We start from the raw sequence: 22,850 nt of genomic DNA, 5'->3' as shown, positions 1-22,850 counted from the left end.
TTGTGTATTTTCAGTAACCAAAGGTACCAAGGACCTTCTAAAACCCCAGTGCATGGTATATTTAATAAAACAAAGTCATTAAAAAAAAAAAAGAGACTAAATTTTATACAATTGCATTTTGTTGTTAAATGCATAGACTCAGGCAAATTCAGGTAAAGCATTACTAGGAGTGGTGACTGAGAACTGACAAGCTGTCCTATCCTGAGTTTTAACTCCATTCGAAAACAATGATTTCCACTGCAATCTGATGCTGCTACTGTTATGTTCTTGTAAACTGATTTAAGTACTTAAGTTTCAGGGGAAGAACCTGTTTCAAGCAAATACTTGTGCTTGTGACATCTGTAATTTGCATGTGAAGAATTATGTTGGTGAATCAGTCAAGTGACTTTCATGCTGAAGTGCCTGCTGGATGCCATCTGTGAGCACAACTGGCTAATGCTTTGGCTCTAATTTGCGGAGTAACAACTTAAAGAGATTTTCTGGTATCGATGCTGGATGTTATGTGTGAGAAAAGTCAATCAGTTACTAGAGTGAATGAATACTTGTGTCTCTCCAGAAACAGCTGAATGCAAGGTGAATGAAATGCTAATTTTAAATGTTCTGATATTTTAATGTAGCAAAAGCAAATATGAAAATTTGGCTGAAAATACCCTTTCATTAATTAAGTGGCTGAGCACGCTTACAAATGGTAAAGATTTGTCAATTTTAGGACTCTTGTTGCTTATCAGTAATTTTTTCTTCTGCCAGGAACCCCAGAATTACCTTTCCAAAGGCTGCTGCCTCCTGTTGCGTGTAGCCTTTCTGTCCACTGGGATGCCTGTAGTCTGCAGCTGGATATTGCATTTACAGTGTAACAGAATTAGTTATAGGAGCTGGAAATAAAACACAGCCTGAAAAAATTAATCTCAGAAAGCATTTGTGAAACTTGGGTAAGACTGAGGAAAAGCGAGGTTATCCCCTGGTACATGGGCAAGTAAGGGTGGCGGAGCAGGGTGGTGCTGGTGCTCTGCACCTTCCTGGCACGGCTGCAGGACAGTGGAACACAACCTCAGTATCCGCCTCAGAAACCTTTAGGGAGGTTAAAAAAGTCAGAAAAACACTGTAAAAACTGTTGAATATATTAAGCACTGAAGTAAGGCGATGCCCTAATCTTTCACTGAGAATCATGCGACTGTTTATTTTTCTTGTTGTAGTGTCTTTTGTTTATTTTGTATGATGTTCCTAACAGTCTTCAATAATTGGAGTTAAAAGGTACAAAGTAGCAAGATGGCAATAGTTATGGCATCCTTTCTACCTTAAGACTGTAAAAAAATTTTCGTGAATTTGGTATAATTTTTAAGAGGAATGTGGGATCGTATCACATATCAGTTTCTGACAACCCGTATTTCTAAGAACGTCAATCCTGTTCATGCTGTTACGTATTGTAAAGGTTTGGGCCATTACTGTAGTGTTTGGATTGCATTAAAAAAAAAAAAAAAAAAAAGTTAAAATATAAAAGAAGCTTCCCCAAAAAATTAAGTAGCTTCATTGAATACTCTTTCCTCCCAATACACAGCCCCACAGGTGTGCCCTGGAAAGCATAGCGAAATCCCGGTGTATACACAGAGTTGGTATCTGTGATCTCTGTCCCACCTCACACGGGTGTGTTCATGACTGTATGTACTTGGGCGTGAACCTCTGACTTCGGACACAGGCCTCCCCTGGTCTCAAAACTACCGATTCTTTGGGCTGGGGCTGAAATCTGATGTGGTGCCTTTGCATCGCTGCTCTTTCAGTGCGGAATTTTATCTTCCCGTGTGTGGCAGAAGATCACAGCGCTGCCGCGCGGGGAAATTGCTCACGTTCATTAACGGCACCTACGGTCGCTCGCGGTCATCTCTAACAGACCAGAGCCAGTCCTCGTTAGAACCGCTTTGAAGGCAGAAGGCGGTTCAGACTGTTCGGAGCAAACTCTGAAACCCACCGTGCTGCCTCTGAAAGGGGCAGCTGCCTCCTCTGCACACAGGAGCCACCCCGGGCGGTGAGGGGGGGACGGCGGGACCCCCACCAGCCCCCGGGCTCTGCGCTGAGCCACGTTGCTGTTTGCTGATGGAAGCTTTGGGGCGTCGGCTCAGCTACGTGGTGGTGCCTTAGGGTGGAAGGGAGGGTCTGTGAAGACTTGGGGTGCGAGGGCCTGAAGCGAGCACCCCCCACGCTGGTGCTCCTCGGGTGACGCGTGCGGCAGGACCACGTCCACACCCCCAGGAGCTGCCCTCACTTTGGCCCACCGTGGTGGCCCTCGGCGGCTCCCACACGGGCTGTGGGACTCCAGCCTTGCTCTTGACCCTTAGAAGTGACTCCCCTGACCAGCTGCAGTTCAGATTGAACAGGGATTAGCCCACCCAAATACACAGGGCTTGAGAACGTATCCAGCGTATTACTTTTGACGGTTTCAGGTGGTATTTCAACATCTTACATACCTGGTCACGTCACAAGCTGATGCTAATATTCAGAAGGTCAGGAGTGCCTCGCCCCCTCCACAGAGGAAGATAGCAGAGCCTGCTCTTTCAGCTCTTTGCTCAGTTTGTGCTCGCAGCCAACAGCCAAGGACAGCATCGACCACCCGGCCTTTCACTTGACACATCCGCAGTCTTCTTCCAGGGATGGAAACCTGTTGGCCTCTCACCCTCCCATGCCCCAACCAGGTGCTGAGGGCTTTCAAGCCACCAGAAATAGGATGAAAGCAAGTGCACCAAACTGTGCAAGCTCCAAGTAACACAAACAAGCAACACAAAAGGCTCAAGTTTATTTGTTTTGGCATGCCAGCTACTGGAAACACAGCCTAACGGATCTTTCAGAACTTATTTCAAGCCCCCAATTACTTTTCCCTTTGGCTGCCACCTAGTATGTCGGATTTTTACAGTGGAATTAAAATGTCCCCAAGACATTTTATGTAATGGAAACAATGACCTACATGGACTGGGAGTTACTGTACCAAAGAAACCATTTCCTTCAGTAAGGGTCTTGTTTTGCAGTGCTAGTGATCACTCAGTCATAAAAGGGCAGGCTCAGAATTCGTTACTGCTCAGGTCTACAAATTCACCATTTTTCTGAAAAATACACTAGGAAACATGGAGTGACTTTTCCAGTGGTACAAAAAGGAATGCGCAAGCTATTGCACTGCTTTATAGTTAACATCTATTGCATGTCAGTGGCTCAGAGCCTGGTAAGAAAACCCATTACTGGACACTTTGGTTGACTTTAGGCTCAACAGCTGGAACTGAAGCTGGGTGCTGGCCACACAGAATGACAGGCAAGAGAGCTAACGAACTATCAGCATACAGAGTTGGCCAAAAGACGCAAAGCGAAGTAACTGTGGCCACGGGCCAAGGGAAGCAGAACACACCAACACAGTGGGGCTGGAGCCTGACACACAGCCAAGTGTGGGGAAACAGCATCAACTCTGCTGCCCGGTGCAAGTCAGGAGGGATCCTGGAGCACACAGCTGAAGCCGGCAGAGAGCAGTACCAGCCTCTACTTCTCTGTTCTAACCTCCACACCAGGTGCTGTTCTTCAGCCAACTAAGACCTGGCTCTGTACCTTTGACAGGGCTACCTATATTGGTGCGCAGTTTTGCAGGGGTCCTACAGAGATTAAAAACCTTCAGGGGTAACAATCCAGTTTTTAGAGTTTCTCTGCTCAGCAAAACTCAGGCAGCCTAAACTCAGCATTTGGAAGTGAAATGCTTCCATAGCAAAAGTGGGCAAAGGCTGTAGCAAACCAGTTATTTCTGTGATAACTGACAGACAGAGTAAAAGACTGTTAATTCAACAGTGCTGTTTGAAAAAACAAACCCAAAACATTTTACGGTTTTGTTCTCTGTGCTTCTGTGGAATTAAACCTGTTCACAATTCTGTTTATCTTTTTTTTCCTGGTAAATGTCTATGAGAGTGTTACTACTTAGAACAGAGCAGTATTCATCTCTTACAAAGAGCATTACAATTATTATTCAGTTTGCCATTTGCTTTCAGATGCCTTAGTCTATATCATGATTTCAGCAAAAATATCAAGACTGCTTTCTATATCATCCTCAGGCTCCAGTTCTTCATTGTGATCCTTTGGAGAGGTGTGTACATCTTGTTCTTGAATGGTCTTTCTCTTTCTTCTGTGAATGTAAACAGAGCGATTCTTCTCCGTCTCCTCAGGAGGCGAGTCGTTTGCACTGGCAGCCGCTTTCAAAGCTAACTCTAAGTGTTTGTAGAATCTAGAAAGAAACAATTGTGTAGTTATTTTTGAAGGTTTGCTCAAGATCTGCAAAACTGAGAAATTAATGTGTTTGTAACATAATCAAAACATGCTAAGAGAAGAAAATTGTTACTAACACTGAAATGTTCTAGCCAATGCTGCTCGTCCTTGTGTATGCCGTGAGACTTCTCTTTGTGATGTTTGTTAGAAATCAGTCAGTGGGTGTACTCACACGCCATTAAGACCCTGCCAATCTTACAGAAACTGTAAAATGTTTTCAGGTTATAATGGCTGATGAATGATGTCATTACTGATCAGATGGACCGCTACTACTGGCAATTACTTTTAACAACTAGAGAGATTTTAAATGGACATACAAAAGGAAACTGGTCTTAGTACACGTAGGTGTCTCTCCAGCATCCTTTGGATCCTTGTGCTCTTTGGCTCTTCTGCCTATTCTGATCTTCAGCTGGAGACAAGCGTAAAGACCCAGAGTGCATGTAACCTTCCACTGCCTTCATATATCATCAGTTTTGGAAACGATACCGTTTAGTGGATTAGAGTGTGCACTGCAATCTGAATACTTCTGAAGTGGTTACTGTGTTAGAAGAACAAATGCTGTTATCATTAGAAAAAGAAACTTAAAACCTACTTCATGACAGTCTGCAAACTCATGCTGTTTACAGGTTTTCGCTTGAACAGTTTATAGTCTTCAGATCTCAAAAAATTAATTGAACTTGTATTTTAGACTTCAGGGGGGGTTGTCTGTTTTTTGTTTGTTTGTTTGTTTTTTGTTTGTTCTTTTTTAACATAATCTCTCTCACTTTTGGATTTAGATGCCATGAATAGGATCAGTGTACTCTTACAAACCTGTCAATCCTCCTTATGTTTTCTTCCATTTTCCGATTAGCTATGTGTATCAGAAATTCAATATATTCTTCAGAGACCATCAACTTCCCTTTGTGGGTCAGTGGAACTTCTAAGCAATGAGTACTCCGGACAGCCTAAAAACACATGCAGAAGGATTCATCTAGAATAAAGTTTTTTATTTTACTAAGGTTATTTAAATAATACGGGGAGTTCATTACAGGGAAAAAAAAAAAAGAAAACACCCACACAATTGGTTAGTTTGCTGTCAACTAAAGCATAAAGCTGTTTCTTTGCTATAGCTGTCTATCACACTACAATTCATATCTTGGCTCATAAAAAAAAAAAAAAAATCAAGGTTAACAGTGATGATATGATTTTATAACATTCCTTGCATGTAAGTAGAAAAGTTCTTACCATTGTAATTTTTCCTCCTCTGCCAACTGTAATACCAGAGTTCCTGAACCCAGAATTGATGGCCACTGAATGCTGCAGAACAAATAAATGCCTTAAAAAGGTCTTATACACTTTCGCAGCAAGAAATAATTACGGATGGGTTGCAGTGCAATTTATAATCTCAGTTTTGCAAAAACTTACTCAAAGCCATTTCCCCAAATTAACGCAATTATGGTTACATTAAAATGTTTTTAAGATGAAGCCCACACAGTATCACAAATCGTGGTTGGTTTGCAAAGAACCACAGTCAGTGCTGATTGTCTAATCTTAATCTGTTAGCGCAGATGGGGCATTAACGTCTCTCTGGGCACTGTACTATTTTATCTTGAAGAGCTGGTAACCATATAGACAATTGTCCAACACTTTTATAGCTAAAAGTGCAGTAGTACTATAAAAGAAGCTAATCAACTCTCTTCTACATTAATGAAGGAACAGACCCATCATGCATTACTCTCCAGTCTCATTCTGGAAAAGGCGAAGGCAAAGGTACTACTCCGTTAGTTGACACACAGGAGGCAAATGGCCTGGCCAGTAGCAAAATGACATCTAAAAAACCCATCCCTTTCAGCCAGCCAAGGCAACCCAGGCTCACTGGGGAAGATTTTTTTACCAGGCAGCCTGCTTCTGCTCTAGGACTGAATTGTAGCTGAGTAATTTTGTTTTATAAAAAGTACAGCAAAATGTCTGCTAAGTTTAAAGCTGTGTTTTCTTCATCAGCTTACTTTTACTACCTTAGTTATTAAACATACAGCACATCTGGAACTATTAAGTGCTAAAGCTTACTCAGGAGCCAATACGTTTACTTTTACAGCAAGGAATATAACTGAACCACAATGGAACACTGTTACTTGATGTAATTTTACCAGAAGCTGTGCATCTTGCAGCTCTTGACATAGCACATGAAGAACAAACGGTTCAAACTTGAACACAGCATCACCAGTTGCTTTCTCTAGCGCTGTCATCTGGAAAATACACCAAAATATTTATATTAATACTGCAAGTGTGTACCGTTATTACAAAAAAAAAAAAAAAAAAAAGAAAAAAAAGGGGAAAAAAAAATTAAAGCCAGTCAGTTTGTGAAACAAGCATTAAAAATGCAGCAAATGATTTCCAAGCAATGAAGCTTGTGCAGCTGTTTTTGATTTTTCATTGCTCGTAATATAGACATTCCGTGGATTTCCATGATTCCGTTAGCTAAACTGATTAGGTTTGATAGAAATTCATCGCAAGATAAACTTGAAAAAGTATGCTTCCCTGTTTATTTCTTTGTATATTCAAATGAATCAATACAGTCAGTACAGCATGGGAAGAGGACTATTTTACTGCAATCACATGAAACCTGAGCAAGTTTCTTTAGCTTTTTTTTTTTTTTTTTTTTTAACTGTTCCTTAAAATCAAAGACATGTAGTTTCTGAAGTACATTCCTCAACTTCAGAAACTTTCTGGGGTTCAGCAGATTAAATTCATGGCCTAACATACTTGATTACTAGTTTAAATAATAATGCATAGGCTACCGTATAAGAGTTATAAAAAAATCAGAGGTTGAAATTAGAGGTGTAAACCCACAAGACAAGGGAAAAAAGTAACTTCATAATTATAAAATTCAATAAGTTACCTTCAGACCGCTCAGTTCTGCTAGGAGACTGAGATGCCAGCAGCAATTTCTCTTGGATTTGCAAGTGTGGAGAAAGCTGTATTACATTCTGCGTGGTTTACTGTTAGAATTTCTCTACTTTTCTATGCTATCTTTATGCAGAGAAATCTTAAGGGCTGATATTACTTTATTCCATTCAGAAAGGTTGCTTTGAGGCAGTTATATTACTTATTTCATTATATGATGATTTAATCATAAGCCCTATTCCCCCCCCCCTTCTTGTTTGCCTTCAGTTGCTTAATTCACAGCACTAAAGAATTTGCTGTTAGCTTGAGAAATTTAAGCTGTTTCCCTGTACTTTGTTGTTTTGTCTCATCCTTCTTGTAGACTGAATACATTCAACAAAATCTTCTGGAAATAATCAAATTCGTATGCTTTTTTTAAGACACGGTGGCATAAAACTGCTGAAGTAATGCCGTCTCCTTTAAACACTGAAAAGTATTTAAATGTATTTATGCAGCACAGAGGCAGGTCTTTCTGAACGGCCGAGTTTGTAATCTGTGCGCCAGATTTGGGGAAAAAAAAAAAAAAAAAAAAAAAAAAAAAAAATCCCAAGTAACCACCGCGGCGCTAACGCCGACGAGGAACAGGCGCGGTCAGCCCGCGCAGGGCCGCGCGGCACGGAAATGCCCGCGTGGGCTGCCGCGCGCTCCGCACGGCCGGGCCCGGCCCCGAGCCCACGCGGGGACCCGCCGCGCCCACGCGCGGGCCTGTGCCCGCCGCCCTGCCCTGGCCCGGGGGCGCGCCCCCGCGCGCGGCACCGGAGAGCGCGGGGCCGCGAGGGTTGTAATTCCGCGGACACGCGAGGGGCAGCTTTTCGGCGAGAATACAGCTGACGCCGTACTGGCTGCAACGCCTGCGCGCGTGAGCTCGGCCCCTGAGCCGCCCCACAGCACTCGCCTCCCGAAGAGCTTGGCAGTGCAGCAAAGTATTTTCAGTAAAGGTTTGTTATTCTCTCACTGCATTTCCTGCAAACTCAATTTAATAGGGAAATACCGAAAGTAATTTCCTATTAGGTCTATGAAGTCTGAGGTGCTCCCAGTGAGGCTGATGGGGAAACACCCAGTGGGTATCGGATAGACACCATTTCACTTTTTCACTATTGTGTGATTATGAGATTTGTGTCAAATCAGTAACCTTGCAAAGATGTACTTCATAATACGTGATACTTCTTTCTCTTATCACTGGCAGGATAGAGGGATAAAAATAAGCAAATATCCTGTGTTCATATTCTTGAGGTTAATAATATATGCAGTGAGGTCAAATGATCTGACAGCTGAAAAGCACAACACACAGCATGCAAGATCCTGACTTCCCATTTCCTAAATACTGCACTATCAAAGCTTTATCACATATCAGTTTAAAAATGAATCAAAAACATTTTTCTTACACTTGCAATTCATGCATTAAAAACCAAAACCATCTACCTGCTAAAGGGAACAGGAAAATTCAGAGTATTTCCTCTCATAATAGTCAACAACCACCTCCTGTGTCCTACTCAGCCTGAAATTTGCTGATGGAAATTTCAGCAAGCTCTGCTTTGCTAGAACAAATACTAATGAAGACAAAGATTTTGGAGGAGACTTTTTTGGTGCATGTGTGAGAATGCATGCCTATGGAAAAGCGAGCTATGAATTGAGTGACAGAATTTTGACGTTGTAAACCGCTTCCTTTTTGGGACAGACAAAGCAAAGAGATGTATGCAGGGAACAGACTATTTTGAAAGCATCCTAAAAAAAAACCCCTACTACATATTTTTCTTTTTTAAATTTCAGGGGATTTTAAGATAGTAAATTAAGAATGCAGTATAAGAGATTCACTGTTACATGAGTTTCAGGTGTCTGTTCGTAAATTACAGGCTGTTAAGCACAGCAAGCTGGGCTCAAGACATTTTTAAATTCAAGACAGTTTTTTTAAACTGAAGGAGTTATTACATACAAAACAAACATGCTCACTGGCACGCCCACCTGACCACACCTACTTTTAATGGAAACAAAGGCATTCATTTTGGTTGTTTCTGGAATTGCTGACAAAAACAAAGCAAGAATGGCTGTACCTTATGAAACAGTTAATGAGGGCAACACAAAATATTTGCTAATCACAACTGACCCATTCTGAAATTGGTATTACAATTAATGTGTATGTCAGGCTCTAACTGTTGGAGAACAGGATAAAGGCCACATTATCCTGCATCTGTGTCCTGCAGGAATGTTGTTGCTTGAGTTATAAGCATCATCTCAGATGCTGCCTGACACAGAACTTTTACTAAGCAAACACCTAGCTTCATCATCAGTTGTTACTTCCGTATTAACAAGGAATATACTGTTTCCATTTAGCCCAGCAGTGTCTTCTAGTGCCTAGATTGTCACTGTCCAAATACCAGAAAGAATTCTACAGAAATTAGGCTTATTTTACTTTTGAATAGAAAGGCTTTTAAATCAAATCTAGACTCCAGTTGATACCTTGCTGGCAATCCAACAAGAAAGGAAAACAAAGACAAGAAGCTGCAGAAATGAAAAATACATTGTTATGCTAACAGTAATCCTTCAGGAAAGGACTCTTAAAAAATAAGAATCACTGTACGTTAGGACTTTCAGACACCGTTTCTTGAGAGACAGTCTTATGCTACAGAAGCAGTAGTAATTACTGACTTGTTGAGCTATCGAGATGTGGAGATTACGTGACTCCTGACAGTAAGAAAGTATTCAAGTTTTCTATTAGCTGCATTTACAACTACGCAGATGGTTTGGTATTAAGCTTAAAAGCATCCTCTTCAAAACAAGTCTTAAGAATGTATTGAGTAAAGCACCTAGAGAAATGTTTGTTTTGAAATTAGAGTGTCAATTCATCTCAGTAACAGGAATAAGAAACTCTGAAGCCTCTTGGTGTTTTGCATGTTTTCCATGACACTAGGAACGCTGCACTGAATTAAGAGCTGTATTGCATTGTCCTCTTACCACATCACCTTGGGTGCACGTTTCATGTGTTACCATGAGCCACGTGCAGTTTTTCTTCTGGATCTCACTGCTGTTTGCATCCTAGGAACGAGGAGAAATGATTAAACCAGCGCTACCGGGCGGCGATGCTTGATCGCGTGTAAACAACCGTAAATAACGCTGCTTTCCGAGCAGCGGTTCTCTCAGCGCATCAAGTGCGTTTGTGCAAAAGCCGCTTCAAACGGCCGCGCGTGGGCTCGGGCTCAGCCCCGCAAAGCCGCGGCCTCCGCCAGGCCCCGCAGCCGCCGGCTGAGGCCGGAGCGGGGAGCCCCCCGGCAGGGAGCCCCCCCCCCCCCCGGCAGGAACACCCCCCCCCGGGCAGGGACCCCCCCCCCCGGGCAGGGACCCCCCCCCCCGGGCAGGGAACCCCCCCCCCGGGCAGGGACACCCCCCCCCGGGCAGGGACACCCCCCCCCGGGCAGGGACACCCCCCCCCGGGCAGGGACACCCCCCCCCGGGCAGGGACACCCCCCCCCGGGCAGGGACACCCCCCCCCGGGCAGGGACACCCCCCCCGGGCAGGGACCCCCCCCCCGGGCAGGGACCCCCCCCCCCGGGCAGGGACCCCCCCCCCCGGGCAGGGACACCCCCCCCCGGGCAGGGACACCCCCCCCCGGGCAGGGACCCCCCCGGCAGGCACCCCCCCGGGCAGGGACCCCCACGGGCAGGGACCCCCCCGGGCAGGGACCCCCCCCCCCCGGGCAGGGACCCCCCCCCCCGGGCAGGGACCCCCCCCCCCGGGCAGGGACCCCCCCCCCCGGGCAGGGACCCCGCCGCCCCCGGGCGCCCTCCCCTCCCCTCCCCTCGCCGCGGCCCGGGCCGGCGGGACTCACCGCGGCGCTGCCCTGCGCCAGCACCAGGCGGCCCGAGCAGGAGCTGGCGGTGCAGAACCGGGCCCGCCCGTTGAGCAGCCGCACCACGGCGGCGGCGCGCTCGTCCAGGCCGCCCTTCCTGCTGCCGTCCGCCCGCGCCAGCCGCTGCGCCTTCCGCCGCCCGAACGCCGACATGGTGCCGGGGCGGTGCCGGGGCGGTGCCGGGGCGGTGCCGGGGCGGTGCCGGGGCGGTGCCGGCCGCTCCCGCCGCTGCGGGGGCTCCGCGGGGCTCGGCCCCGGGACGCGCCCGCCGAGCGGGGCCGGGCTCCGCCAGACGAGGCGGACGCGGCGGCGGGGGGCGTGGCCTAGCGGCGCGGGGCGTGGCCTAGCGGCGGGGGGCGTGTCCTGGGCGTGTCTTCCCCGCGGTCGCTGAGGGCCGGGCTCCCCGGGCCCTCCCGCCGCGGGGACGCTCCGCGCCGCGGCCGCGTTTCGCTTCCTGCGCAGCCGGTGAGCCCCCCCCCCCCCCCCCCCCCCCCCCCCGTGAGCCGGGTCAGGCCTCTGGTCACCCGGCTGTGCCCCGCTTTGCGACGGAGGACCAGGCTCCTCTTTCCGACCGCCCCGGGGCCCGGGCTCCCGGCGGCTGCTCCGAGGCCGGGGGAGGCCCTGAGCAGCTCGGGGCCCGCCCGGCCCCGTCCCGTCCCCGCGGCTGCCGGGGCGCTCGCGGAACCCGCCCCGGTGCCCGGCAGTTCAGCCCCAGCCTCCCGGCCCCGTCCCCGGCTCCCTCTCGCCGCCCAGCGCCCTTTGTGTCCGAGGAACTGCCCGGCCGGCGGCACCGCTGGGCTCGAAGAGCTCCACCTCTGGCTCCGGACTGGCCGGCTGGGCCCCGCCTCACCCCGCGGGGCTCTCCGGAATCCCCTGGGCTCCCCGGAGGCGGTGGGGCCTGCCCTCGGGACCGGCTCCCCCCTGCCCGGCCCTGAGCTCCCTCGCCTCCCGCTCGCTGCAGCCGCGGCCCCAGCGCCTGCGGCTCCCGCCAGCCCCCCCGCTCGTGAGTAAGGGGGCACCTCTCCTCTCCGGCCCCCCCCGCTCGTGAGTAAGGGGGCACCTCTCCTCTCCGCCCCCCCCCCGCTCGTGAGTAAGGGGGCACCTCTCCTCTCTGGCTGCCCCCCTGCTCATGAATAAGGGGGCACCTCTCCGGCCCCCCCTGCTCGTGAATAAGGGGGCACCTCTCTGGCTCTCCCCCCACTTGTGAATAAGGGGGCACCTCTCCGGCCCCCCCCGCTCGTGAATAAGGGGGCACCTCTCCTCTCCGGCCCCCCCTGCTCGTGAGTAAGGGGGCACCTCTCTGGCCTCCCCCTGCTCGTGAATAAGGGGGCACCTCTCTGGCTCTCCCCCCACTTGTGAATAAGGGGGCACCTCTCCTCTCTGGCTGCCCCCCTGCTCATGAATAAGGGGGCACCTCTCCGCCCCCCCCCACTCGTGAATAAGGGGGCACCTCTCCGCCCCCCCCCACTCGTGAATAAGGGGGCACCTCTCCGGCCCCCCCGGCTCGTGAATAAGGGGGCACCTCTCTGGCTGCCCCCTGCTTGTGAATAAGGGGGCACCTCCTCTCCGGCCCCCCCTGCTCGCCAGCACGGGGCACATCTCCTCTCCAGCGCTCGGGCAGCCTCCGGGATCGCTTGTGCCCGCCTGTTGCCCCTCCAGCACGTACCGGGGTTGCTCCCACTTGTCTAGGGAAGACCTCATCCTAACGGGTGCAGGATCACTTGTTAAAGCCTACAGGTCCTCAGGTGTTTTTCTGGGTAGAACAGAAGCCTTCTTTTAATTTGGTTTATTATCACTATGTCTAAAAGTGACCTATTCTTCAGAAATTACTTTGTGATGTAAATTTTTGTCATGTCTCAAGGTAAATTTACCTGACTTGAACAGGTAACCAAAAAGCCTTACAGACCATATCAGCTAGGAGAAAAAAATAGTGACTTAGTCTGGTACTTTTAAAAGCTGTAATCACCTGTAAGAAGAAGCCTACCTCTGGATATAGTCCTAATGTTCTTTAGCTGGAGTTGATCAAAAACATGATCTCTTGGTGTCCTTAAACTTCCTGTATGCCTGTTTGCTGTCCTGTGATTATTTGCTTTATACCCAGTAAAGCTCCTCTGTCTGTATCGATCAGACTCCTGAAAGAATTGTGTATCACTTTTCCTGTAGTAGCAAGTTGCTTGCGGTGTTTTGTTAGAATACTTCATAAATGAATGCAGTTGGAATAGTCACAGCTTCATCTGTGGATCAGCCGTCATCGCTCTGATCAATGCATGCAAGGCTGTGAGCTGCAGCAGCTGAGGGCAGTGGTTCATGGTCTGTGCTGCATGCAGCTGCAGTGTCAAAGTCCAGCAGGATTTAAGGATTGGAATCTTGAATGTCTGCACTTCAGTTTTTGCTGGCTGGTTTTAATGTCCTAGTGTCTATTTTTGATAGCTGATCAGTAGTTTTTTGTAGCTTTGTTTTTCACATGTAAATTTAATAGTAAGCGGGAGCAGTGACTGGAATGTCACTTAGATTACTCAGTCAGCCAGTGTACAACAGGCTATTTTGCAATAATGTGATAGCAAATTGTCAGTATTTTCCCCCAAAGTACTGTACATCTCTGCATATGTGATAGTAGTGCAGTGTTCACAGTAGCTGCTGCAGAAATACTTCTATGCATAAATTATTTTAATGTGATTCTCTTAATACTCACACAGTCCTGCAAATGGTAGGGTTAATTTTATGCCTATTGCAAGATTTGTGGAAAAAAAAAAAAAACAACCAACCAACCAAAACCAACAAAACCAACAAAAAAAAACAGACAAAAAAACCCCAACAAACACCAACCAACCAAAAACCCCTCAAAATTTAAATCAGGAGTGAGGCTCAGTTTAGTCACTTGCTTGACAGGCAGTTGTCTGATTTCTTTATTTTGAAAATACAAATAATTTATGAAGGCAATACAATGTTCTTTTTTTTTTTTTTTCTTTCTCCTAGGTATTCTGATCACTATGGCAGCCACAAGAAATGTGATGAGAGCTGTCAGAGTTTTTGAATTTGGTGGCCCTGAAGTGCTTAAACTCCAGTCAAATGTCTTAATTCCCAATCCAGAAGAAAATCAGGTACATATGAGTTCTGTGAACTGGAATAATGATATTGAATGATAACAGGTATATTCAGAACAGAATGAAGAATAGGAAACAAAACTTTTAATCTAAATATGTAGTTTTTGATCAGTGTACTCATACTACCAGAGACATCACGTTTAAGAAATGTGGCTTTTTACTGTTATATGGGCTATATATTCCATATAAAGGATTTCCTGAAAATGGCCTCAATTCAACACAGAATTTTTACTCTCTCTGTTTAAGAATTTAGTTAAAATGCCATGATACTGTGCTGTGAAATAAAATTCTAAATCTTTTTAATTATTGCTTAAGAACCATCTTTTCTTTTAGGTGTTAATTAAAGTCCATGCCTGTGGGGTAAATCCTGTCGAGACGTATATTCGTTCCGGAAATTATGCTAGAAAACCAGCTTTACCCTATACTCCTGGCTCGGATGTGGCTGGTGTAATAGAAGGTGTTGGGGAACATGTGACTGCATTCAAGGTATTTATACCTTGGGGTTTAATTCATTATCGTTTATTGTATCTGCTTTGTGTGATTGCTCTGCTACTGTTCCTGTTTTTATTGCTTATAATCATGTAATCTCTTCAGGGGGGAAAATCACCTTCAGTGACTGGTAGGAGCACGCAGTGAGATCATATTGTCAGTCCAGTCTGCAGACTGAACTGTAGCGAAGTCTTTAGTGCTGTTGGTCTCCAGGAGTCAAAAGGTCTCAGAGGAGGCACTTCAGTTTGTCTGCTTAAAGCAGTGATAGGCGTACAAAAGTTGTGGTTCAGAATTATTTTGTATGGCACTGCAGAAATACCTGAAGTTGAATGCTTCCTGTTTGAGGTAATAATTTCATGCAGAACTGAACAATTTTTTGGGAAATGGAAATAGCTTTTATTTTACTTACTTATAAAGCCCCATAAATTGCATATTTGTCGTTAATACTGTTCAAATACTTCATTACTCTAGTCTAGTAATTTTACGTAGGTTTTCTCAGGGGAAAAGTCTTGGGACAGGAGAAGGCAATTACCAGTTCGCTAAAAGATATCTATGAAACTTATTTAGTTTTTAAATCTGTTCTTTCTTTCAAGTCGCTAGACTGTTGATCTCAGAGAAACACGAACATTGTAGTTAAAATTGTGCTGGAATTTCCTGACTGGGAATTCATGTAACTGTTGTGGGAGAGATGAGAGATTTGGTTATCTAGAGAGAAGAACCATGTTTTTTCATATTTTCTTATCAGCAGTTTGTTATACCCGCTCTGTGTGCTTTTTATTTCTGATGGAAATGGTGATGCTCTTTGCTTGAATGAAGGAGAGAAATGACGAGCTCCGTGTGTGCCCCAGACATCCTGAAAACGCTGAGTAGCCAAGCTCACGGGTTTGCATACTGGTAATGCTTGAGAAGCTGATGTGCAGCACCCTGCACGGTAGTTAATACCCGCTGTCTGCCAGCCAAGCTGAGGCGGTCCCGGTGCTGTACGTTTACTGGGATCGGCAGGCACACAGTCAAAGCAGGGCTCAGTAGCTGGCGTTGGCGGGTACTGCGCTGGTCCGGGAGCGGGCTCGCAGCGGGTCGGATCCTGCCCGGGGCCCCCGCGGCAGCGCTGAGCGCCGGTGCCCGCACCTGCACCTGCGGCGCTGCCAGGCCGGGCGCTCCTGGCACCGGCCGAGCCCCTGGCTGCGCTGCTCCCTCCCGGAGCCGCCTTAGGGCACCGTAGGAGTACGCCTTTTTCCAGCTCTAAACAAAGGTGATTGAGAAATGTTCCTCTGTGTTTGCAAAAGCTTTTGAGGTTTTGCATTTGGAATCTGTGGATGGAATTCTTCAGTGTTCAGGTTCATTAAGGTTAATATTAATGAGACAGTAGGTTTGTGTGTTACACTGTAGAGCGGGGATTATAATTATGACACTTAAATCTAAGTACGTGAAATTATATGGTTTGTGTTGCATTGATTGTATGTATTAGCATTTATAAAAATCTTCTCTGTGACAAATATAACTGTTTATTTTTAACGAGAGCTGTTAGAAATAGACTAAACTTCTGTGAACTGGTTCTTGATGTATATTAAGTTAAAAATAAGGAAGATAATTTATCTGTTTTCTTTCCCTCATTTCTAGAAAGGTGACAGGGTTTTTACCATTGGTACAATCACTGGAGGATATGCAGATTATGCGGTTGCTGCAGTTGATAGAGTCTTTCCTTTGTTGGATAAATTGGACTTCAGGCAAGGAGCAGCAATTGGAATACCCTACTTCACTGCTTACCGTGCTCTTTTCCAAAAGTAAGGTGCCAAATCTAAGCTTGTGCATTTTATTTCTGAATATTTAAAATACTGAAGCCCATATTTTCATTGTCCTCTAAAATGGGGGGAGGTCAATGAGTGGGAAATATTTAAAACACTTAAGTTAAATTTGTTATGCTGATGGAACTGTCAGATAGTTGTTACCTAGAAGCTAGTGACTGTATTTCCCTGTTGAGTATTTCTTCTTCAGAGAACGGGCATGGAAAGGCGTCTTCAATAAGTATCATGTAATAAAGCATGTAACACTTTTTTAGTACTCATTGGTATTTTAGCTAGGGAAGGGCACCAGGAAGAGTTCTCATTGCTTAATTAAACAGACAATGTGGTGTAGAGCAGCCCCACCTCTTTTCTTTGTGAGCCTCTCTGCCAGAGAGACTCTGTGCACAGTCCTGCTTGGTGCCACAGGGCAGCACAACGGGTAAAAGCCAGACTTCTGTGTCAGCTAGGGGAGAGCTTAGGACTGGAAATCGGGTTGAGTTTGACAGACCAAATGATTAGAACTAGTGTGGTTTATTTTAGGATCCGTAACAGATGAAGATCTTGAACTGAGGTTCAGTACCAGACTGTAACTTGCTGCTAGCTGCATGTTGACGTAACTGCATATTACTTAAATTCATAAATTATATGGTTTATTTTGCCTCCTTGTTTTCCCAAAGAGGCTGATTATACTTGTTTAGCCATAACATAAATAGGAAATAATACTGTGTGAAAGATGACTTTTGATGTCAGTATATGCAATCTGTTGCTTAATGATTATGTACTGCAATCATAATGCCAATATTTTCTGTTTTTCCATTCAGAGGGCATGCCAAAGCAGGGGAAAGTGTGCTTGTGCATGGTGCAAGTGGGGGAGTAAGTATTTTGAGAAGTCAAGTTACGAGAAGTGCTGCTTTCTGTCCTTGTATCTGCTTTTGTCTGTGGTATGATTTAAGGTCACATTTATATAAATTAATTGATTAAGAAAATTAGTTTTTTATTTCAGACACTTTAGGATACCTTCTTCTTGAAGCAAACCCAGCTATTCCAAATAACTATGGAACTGCATGAGTGATTGTGCAAGGCCTCTAATACAGAGGGTCACATAATAAACACTGCTGCAGTTGGAAGTTGGTCTGGAAGCTTTAGAACTAGTCTTCCTGAGATAAAACTAATAGCAGAAAGCTGTAATTTTAAAATATGTGCAAGTTGTTCGCAGTTCTCTGAGAAGTAATCACTGGTACATAGCAACTGTGCATTTCTGGAATATTTTTACCTATTAGCTAACAGTTTACTGCCCAAGGAGATACTGGAACATACAGATTCATGACTGAATACTAGGTGAAATTGAACGTACAGTTTGCTTTGGTTTTACATGACAAGCTAACTTTAGGTCTCTTTCACACAACATTCTAGTTTAATTTAGCCCCCATACTTTGCACTTTGTTGCTCAGCTTCTGCTATAAACGGGCAAAATTTCCTTAATTATTTGGTAGACAGCAAAAAGTTGATTATGACAGTTTCATATGAGGAATTCAGATCTCATTCTAAGATGCTATTATGACATCGTAGCCTCTCTTTTTTTCTTGAACTAAATCTAGTGTTTCTATTCTTATGTTTCTTGAAAAGATACATTGCGTTTGGTTTGCGGAAGCATATAATGCAAATCTGTTGTTCTGTGGTCTTGTAACCTTTGCCATAGGAATAGGCATGAAGCACATGCTGAAGAGAAAAGATGGTTTGCGTTGCGTATTTTCTTTCAAGTGATGCTGATGTCCATAATAATTCTTAAAAATCTGCCTCCTTTGGAATTTTTCTCTGAAAATCAGTCTGGCCATGAAGTATTTTAATTAAGGGTGTCTGTTTTTTTCATTTAGTTGAGAACTGATGATATGTTATTGAGGAAACAAGGCCAGGTCACATTTGGCAAACAGTTTGGCTAGATCCTGGCCAGACAGAGAAGCCTGCCCATTTATTTTGTGTTTTATTCACACATACAAATTTAAATACAGGAGCCACCAAATGGAGTTTTTATGGCGTGCCTTGTTTGTGCACTTATTGGTTTGTTTGTGTCCACCTCCAGAGATAGCAAAGCGTGCCTATTTTAGCCTGCCCTGGAGGAGGTGTGCAGCTGTGTGGTTGGTACGGCGGGCTGCCAGGTCTGTAGCCTCGGGAAGCTGACGGGCTGGGGCTGCGTCCCAGGGAGTGATGCCGTGACACAGAGCAAAACCGGGAGATGGCGTTGGGGTGCCTGGCGTGACCGCTGGCTCCAGCAGAACAGCAGGTTTTCACGAAGGCGTCCCTCGCCTTCAAACATCCTCTGGAGTGCAAACCTGCTATGAGACACTGAGAATTTGGTTTCTGAGGAAGTCATTTAATCTGTCTGTGAAAGGTGCAGAAGTAGTGTTAATAAAATTTGTTCTTGCAGCTTTTTTTGCAATATATAATGCTGGTATCCATAGCAGGTGATTCTGTGAAGAGAATAATTTCCTTGGCTTTGTGTCAAAAATATATGGCCCAACTTTAACACACAGACAACATTCTACATGGATTTATATCAAATGCTGATAGATATTACAAAAGCCACAAAACTCTTTACTATGCCTCTGTAAATATAGTTTATTTTTTTAAAGACTATTTGGCTATCTTTAGGATACAAATTACTTATAGCTAAAAAAAAATGTTACCAGGCCAACTTTTAAAATGGGTAAGTTCCAAGTTGCTTGTAGAATATGTAAAATTTAAAATGCTAAGAAATAAAGAGAAAAAAAGACATTTCCGCTTGCTTTTTTCCTTTTTTTTTTTTTTTTTTTTTTTCCCTCAGGTGGGAATAGCAACATGTCAGATGGCCAGAGCTTGTGGTTTAAAGGTTTTGGGAACAGCAGGAACTGAGGAAGGCATGAACATGGTTCTGAGAAATGGTGCTCACCAAGCATTTAATCACAGAGAAGCTAATTACATTGATAAAATTAAGGTAAGCCTGTATCAGGCTGGGCGATGCAGTATGTATTTTTCTTACTAAGAAAATGCGAACAGTTGTCTGCAGAAGTTTTTTGAGGTAGATTTATGTAGGAGCAATGGTGTACTGCCTTCTTCATTTCTACACGAGGGAAAACTTTTCCAGGCTGGAAAAGCTGAGCTTTCTTCACAGGCAATAGCATTTAGAAACTCTTGCATTCCAGCAAATTCCCATATGGTAGCATATCATAATTCAGCATATCAAAATATGCTAAAATTAAACTTATTAGCTGTCAGCCTTAGTGCAAAGGCTGCATTTTAAAATTTAAACAGTAAACTGTAAAATACATTTTATCTGTAGCATATGAAATAAGCAGTGGTACCCAAGCACTGGAGAGATTTAAATAACATTATGTCCTGTATAGGAATACACAGGAATGGAAGGAGTTGATATAATAATAGAAATGCTCTCTAACGTCAATCTTGCTGCTGACTTGCAACTGTTGTCCTATGCAGGAAGGGTGATGGTAAGTATTTTTTGTCACTGGCTTTAGTTTGTGCATTTAGCAATGCAATGCAACGGTTATAACTTGAACTATCGTTTAATTCATTTATAACAGGTTGTGGGCTGTAGAGGTCCTATTGAGATAAATCCAAGAGACACTATAAGTAAAGAATCTAGCATAATTGGAGTTAGTCTGTTTCTGGCAACTGAGGTAAGAAACATTTTTATTTTAAAGAATATTTTGTTGGCTTATTCCAACACCTCTTTATTTCCATTTGAAATAATTCGTAGGGATAAAAGCATGACTTCACTGTAACTAACTTGTTTTTTCATTCCTTTACGTTTTGATTTAATCTCAGAACATCTTAAAATATTTTTGGGTTGTGAAATTTTGTTTAAGACTTGCATAAATAGTCAATGCTTTTCTAAAATGTAAAGACCTTGTGGTAAAAGCTGTCTTTATTACATGCAGGAGGAGAGGCATGAATGTGCAACAGCACTCCTTGATGGCATAGAAGCTGGCTGGCTGAAACCAGTTGTAGGCTCTGAATATCCACTGGAGAAAGTAGCTAAAGCTCACGAAGACATTATTCACAGTACTGGTGCCCTAGGAAAGATGGTGCTCATTCCATAAACTCTTTTACTATTTAGTTTGTAGATGTTCTAACTGCACCTTTGCTTACATGATTCATGGAATGTATGTTATGGAACGTACTTCTGATCAGGTTTGTCAGTAACAGCAAATGCTAACTTACATTAATTAATTACATTAATTAACAATCTGTTTTCTTTTTGTAATGAGCAGAGTTGCATATACTTTAATTTTTGTAGATCTTTTGGCTGATGTGGAAACAGCAAATTTTCTCTGCTGGTGTGGCCTTGTGATGCAGGGGAAACTAATACCCAAGATAGAATTTGACATCACAGGCTGGTTTGGGCTGGAAGGGCCCTCAAAGCCCCCCCAGTGCCCCCCCCTGCCCCGGGCAGGGCCCCCTTCCCCCAGCCCAGGGGGCTCCCAGCCCCGTCCAACCTGGCCTTGAACCCTTCCAGGGAGGGGGCAGCCACAGCTGCTCTGGGCACCCGGGGCCAGCGCCTCACCCCCCTCATTGTAAAAAATTCCTTCCTTAGGCCCAGACCTAAACCTACCCTCTTTCAGTTTAAGACCATTGCCCCGTGTCCTGTCAATAGGGGCCTTGGTAAAAAGTCTTTCTCATTCTTGTAAGTCCCCTTTATGTATCAAAAGGCCGCTCGAAGGGCTCCCTGGAGCCTTCCCTTCTCCAGGCTGAACCCCCCAACTCTCTCAGCCCGGCCTCCCGGGGGAGGTGATTAAGAACATCAGCCTTTGCCATGTCAGTTGTCACCAGTTCTCATGTCTTGTTTACTGGAGGTGGTACATTTTCTTTAATCTTCCTTTTCTGGCTAACTTACCTGTAAAGGCTCTTCTTACTATTCTTTGCATCCCTTGCCAAATTCATGCTCCAGCTGTGCCTTACCTTTTCTAATCCCATTCCTACACATCTGGGCAGCATCCCTTTTATTCTTCCCAGGATACCCATGGAAGTATGTGTGCTCATGCTACCTCAAATCTAGCTAGCATAGTTATGAAACTATTGGTAACTGTTCTTTGCCCAGTTCCATGTTGTTATTTTCTATTTGAGAAAATGTGAGATAAATAATAAGCATTGATATTTTTCTAAATAACTGAGCATAGGTACTAATCTTTGTTGTATTCTACATTTAAAAATGAATTCTAATGCTCACACTCACTTTTGGGTTAGCAAGCAATGATAAGGAAGACTGGTGACAGATATGTCTGTGGCATCTGTCCTTCAGTTACACCTAGGTTAATGTTTTCATTAAAGGCACTAGTAAGGTCTCACTGGGTCGTATTTTCATCACTTCTCTAAACTGGGAACTGAGGCTCAGGTCTGAGACAGGTGACATCCTGGAGACAAATACTGTGCAAATTGTAGTGCGCTGGGGGAGGAAATTAGTATGGTTTTCAAGAATATGAACTTGTGAGCAATAACCAGACACGTATCATGAAAAAGGAAAGAAGGTCTTTACAGTGAGGCTTACGAAACTAATTCAATTCACACTGATGATAAAAGAGCAAGGTCTTAGTGTCAAATAGGGAAGGAATGTTTTTCTAATGCAGGATTAGGTAATGTAATGAAGATTTTGTCTAGCACCAAGTCGGTCCATGTGGAAGTGCATCTCCTGTGTTTTAAATTAACTTCTTAGTAGATAGGAGACCATTCTAAACTCAAGATTCAGGTTTTCAATGTCAGGGTTTTTTCAGGTGTGGAAAGGTCTCTTTTAATGCCATGTTAATTTTATTTGGGATTGCTACTTAAGTGATAATTTAAACTTGTAGGTGAATAATTTTTTTTAACTTACCATAGATAGGTACACATCTTTACAAAGGAATACGTACTTTTTTCAACAATATTCATTCAGCAGGGTTTAAGTAAGTATTTGTATTTCTGGTGGGGGTGGATTATGTTAAGATATGATGGCTTTAAGTCTCGTTATTAAACACAGGAGTAAAGGAATATGCTGGATCACTGAGTTAAGTCCTCATTTCTTTCAAGCAGTTTGTTACGTAATTGGTTTTGTGAACTTCTTGAGTTCAATCTTCTAAAGTAGCTAGACCACCGTACTGTTCTGTGCAAATGTAAATGTGAGGTCATTTTGCTGTTCTACTGAGTCATTTAATTGTTCCTTAAAACCATTGCATTAAAATGGATTGTTTTGCCAGGAAGAAGGTTGAGTGTTTCTGGAGTTAATGATTTCAAGCTAATATTTCAATAAAAGCTTTTGAAAATAGTGGCTGGGGAAGAAGGATTAGGCAGACTCAGCTGTAGTACGCATTAACTTGGTGCCCCGCAGGTGCAGGAGGGTACTTCATACCTCGAGGCTGTGCAGATGCCCCAGTGGATAGAAGCTGGTCTCCTTGTGTG

General features: G+C 44.6%; 2 protein-coding genes across 2 annotated transcripts; one reads left to right on the top strand and one right to left on the bottom strand.

Moving 5' to 3' along the window:
- Positions 1 to 2,765: 2,765 nt before the first annotated feature.
- Positions 2,766 to 11,270, bottom strand: TYW3 (tRNA-yW synthesizing protein 3 homolog). Its single transcript, XM_032987688.2, has 6 exons — positions 11,030 to 11,270; positions 10,159 to 10,239; positions 6,411 to 6,509; positions 5,509 to 5,580; positions 5,095 to 5,228; positions 2,766 to 4,243 (listed from the first exon to the last, which is right to left on the bottom strand). The coding sequence occupies exons 1-6, from the start codon at positions 11,201 to 11,203 to the stop codon at positions 4,021 to 4,023; spliced, it is 783 nt and encodes a 260-aa protein (XP_032843579.2). The 5' UTR covers positions 11,204 to 11,270; the 3' UTR covers positions 2,766 to 4,020.
- A 139-nt stretch (positions 11,271 to 11,409) lies between these two features.
- Positions 11,410 to 20,671, top strand: CRYZ (crystallin zeta). Its single transcript, XM_042786307.1, has 9 exons — positions 11,410 to 11,515; positions 14,027 to 14,151; positions 14,488 to 14,640; positions 16,264 to 16,427; positions 17,249 to 17,300; positions 19,249 to 19,398; positions 19,808 to 19,909; positions 20,003 to 20,098; positions 20,360 to 20,671. The coding sequence occupies exons 2-9, from the start codon at positions 14,041 to 14,043 to the stop codon at positions 20,519 to 20,521; spliced, it is 990 nt and encodes a 329-aa protein (XP_042642241.1). The 5' UTR covers positions 11,410 to 11,515; positions 14,027 to 14,040; the 3' UTR covers positions 20,522 to 20,671.
- The last annotated feature ends 2,179 nt before the right edge of the window (positions 20,672 to 22,850 follow it).

The sequence above is a fragment of the Tyto alba genome, unplaced genomic scaffold (assembly GCF_018691265.1).
Source record: "Tyto alba isolate M040663 unplaced genomic scaffold, T.alba_DEE_v4.0 Super-Scaffold_1000006, whole genome shotgun sequence".
In the NCBI taxonomy this organism is placed as follows: domain Eukaryota; kingdom Metazoa; phylum Chordata; class Aves; order Strigiformes; family Tytonidae; genus Tyto; species Tyto alba.
The sequence above is the reverse complement of the archived record's forward strand: the minus strand, read 5'-3'. Positions and strand labels throughout refer to the sequence as shown.

Bases quoted from the DNA above. Each gene is read 5' to 3' on its own strand.
- CRYZ (XM_042786307.1), top strand. From the start codon at position 14,041: ATGGCAGCCACAAGAAATGTGATGAGAGCTGTCAGAGTTTTTGAATTT. The intron at 14,152-14,487 runs GTACATATGAGT...CTTTTCTTTTAG, and splicing joins CCAATCCAGAAGAAAATCAG to GTGTTAATTAAAGTCCATGC. The intron at 17,301-19,248 runs GTAAGTATTTTG...TTTTTCCCTCAG, and splicing joins TGCATGGTGCAAGTGGGGGA to GTGGGAATAGCAACATGTCA.
- TYW3 (XM_032987688.2), bottom strand. From the start codon at position 11,203: ATGTCGGCGTTCGGGCGGCGGAAGGCGCAGCGGCTGGCGCGGGCGGAC. The intron at 10,240-11,029 runs GTGAGTCCCGCC...CCTCGTTCCTAG, and splicing joins TGGCGCAGGGCAGCGCCGCG to GATGCAAACAGCAGTGAGAT. The intron at 5,581-6,410 runs GTAAAATTACAT...TTTGTTCTGCAG, and splicing joins TGCAAGATGCACAGCTTCTG to CATTCAGTGGCCATCAATTC.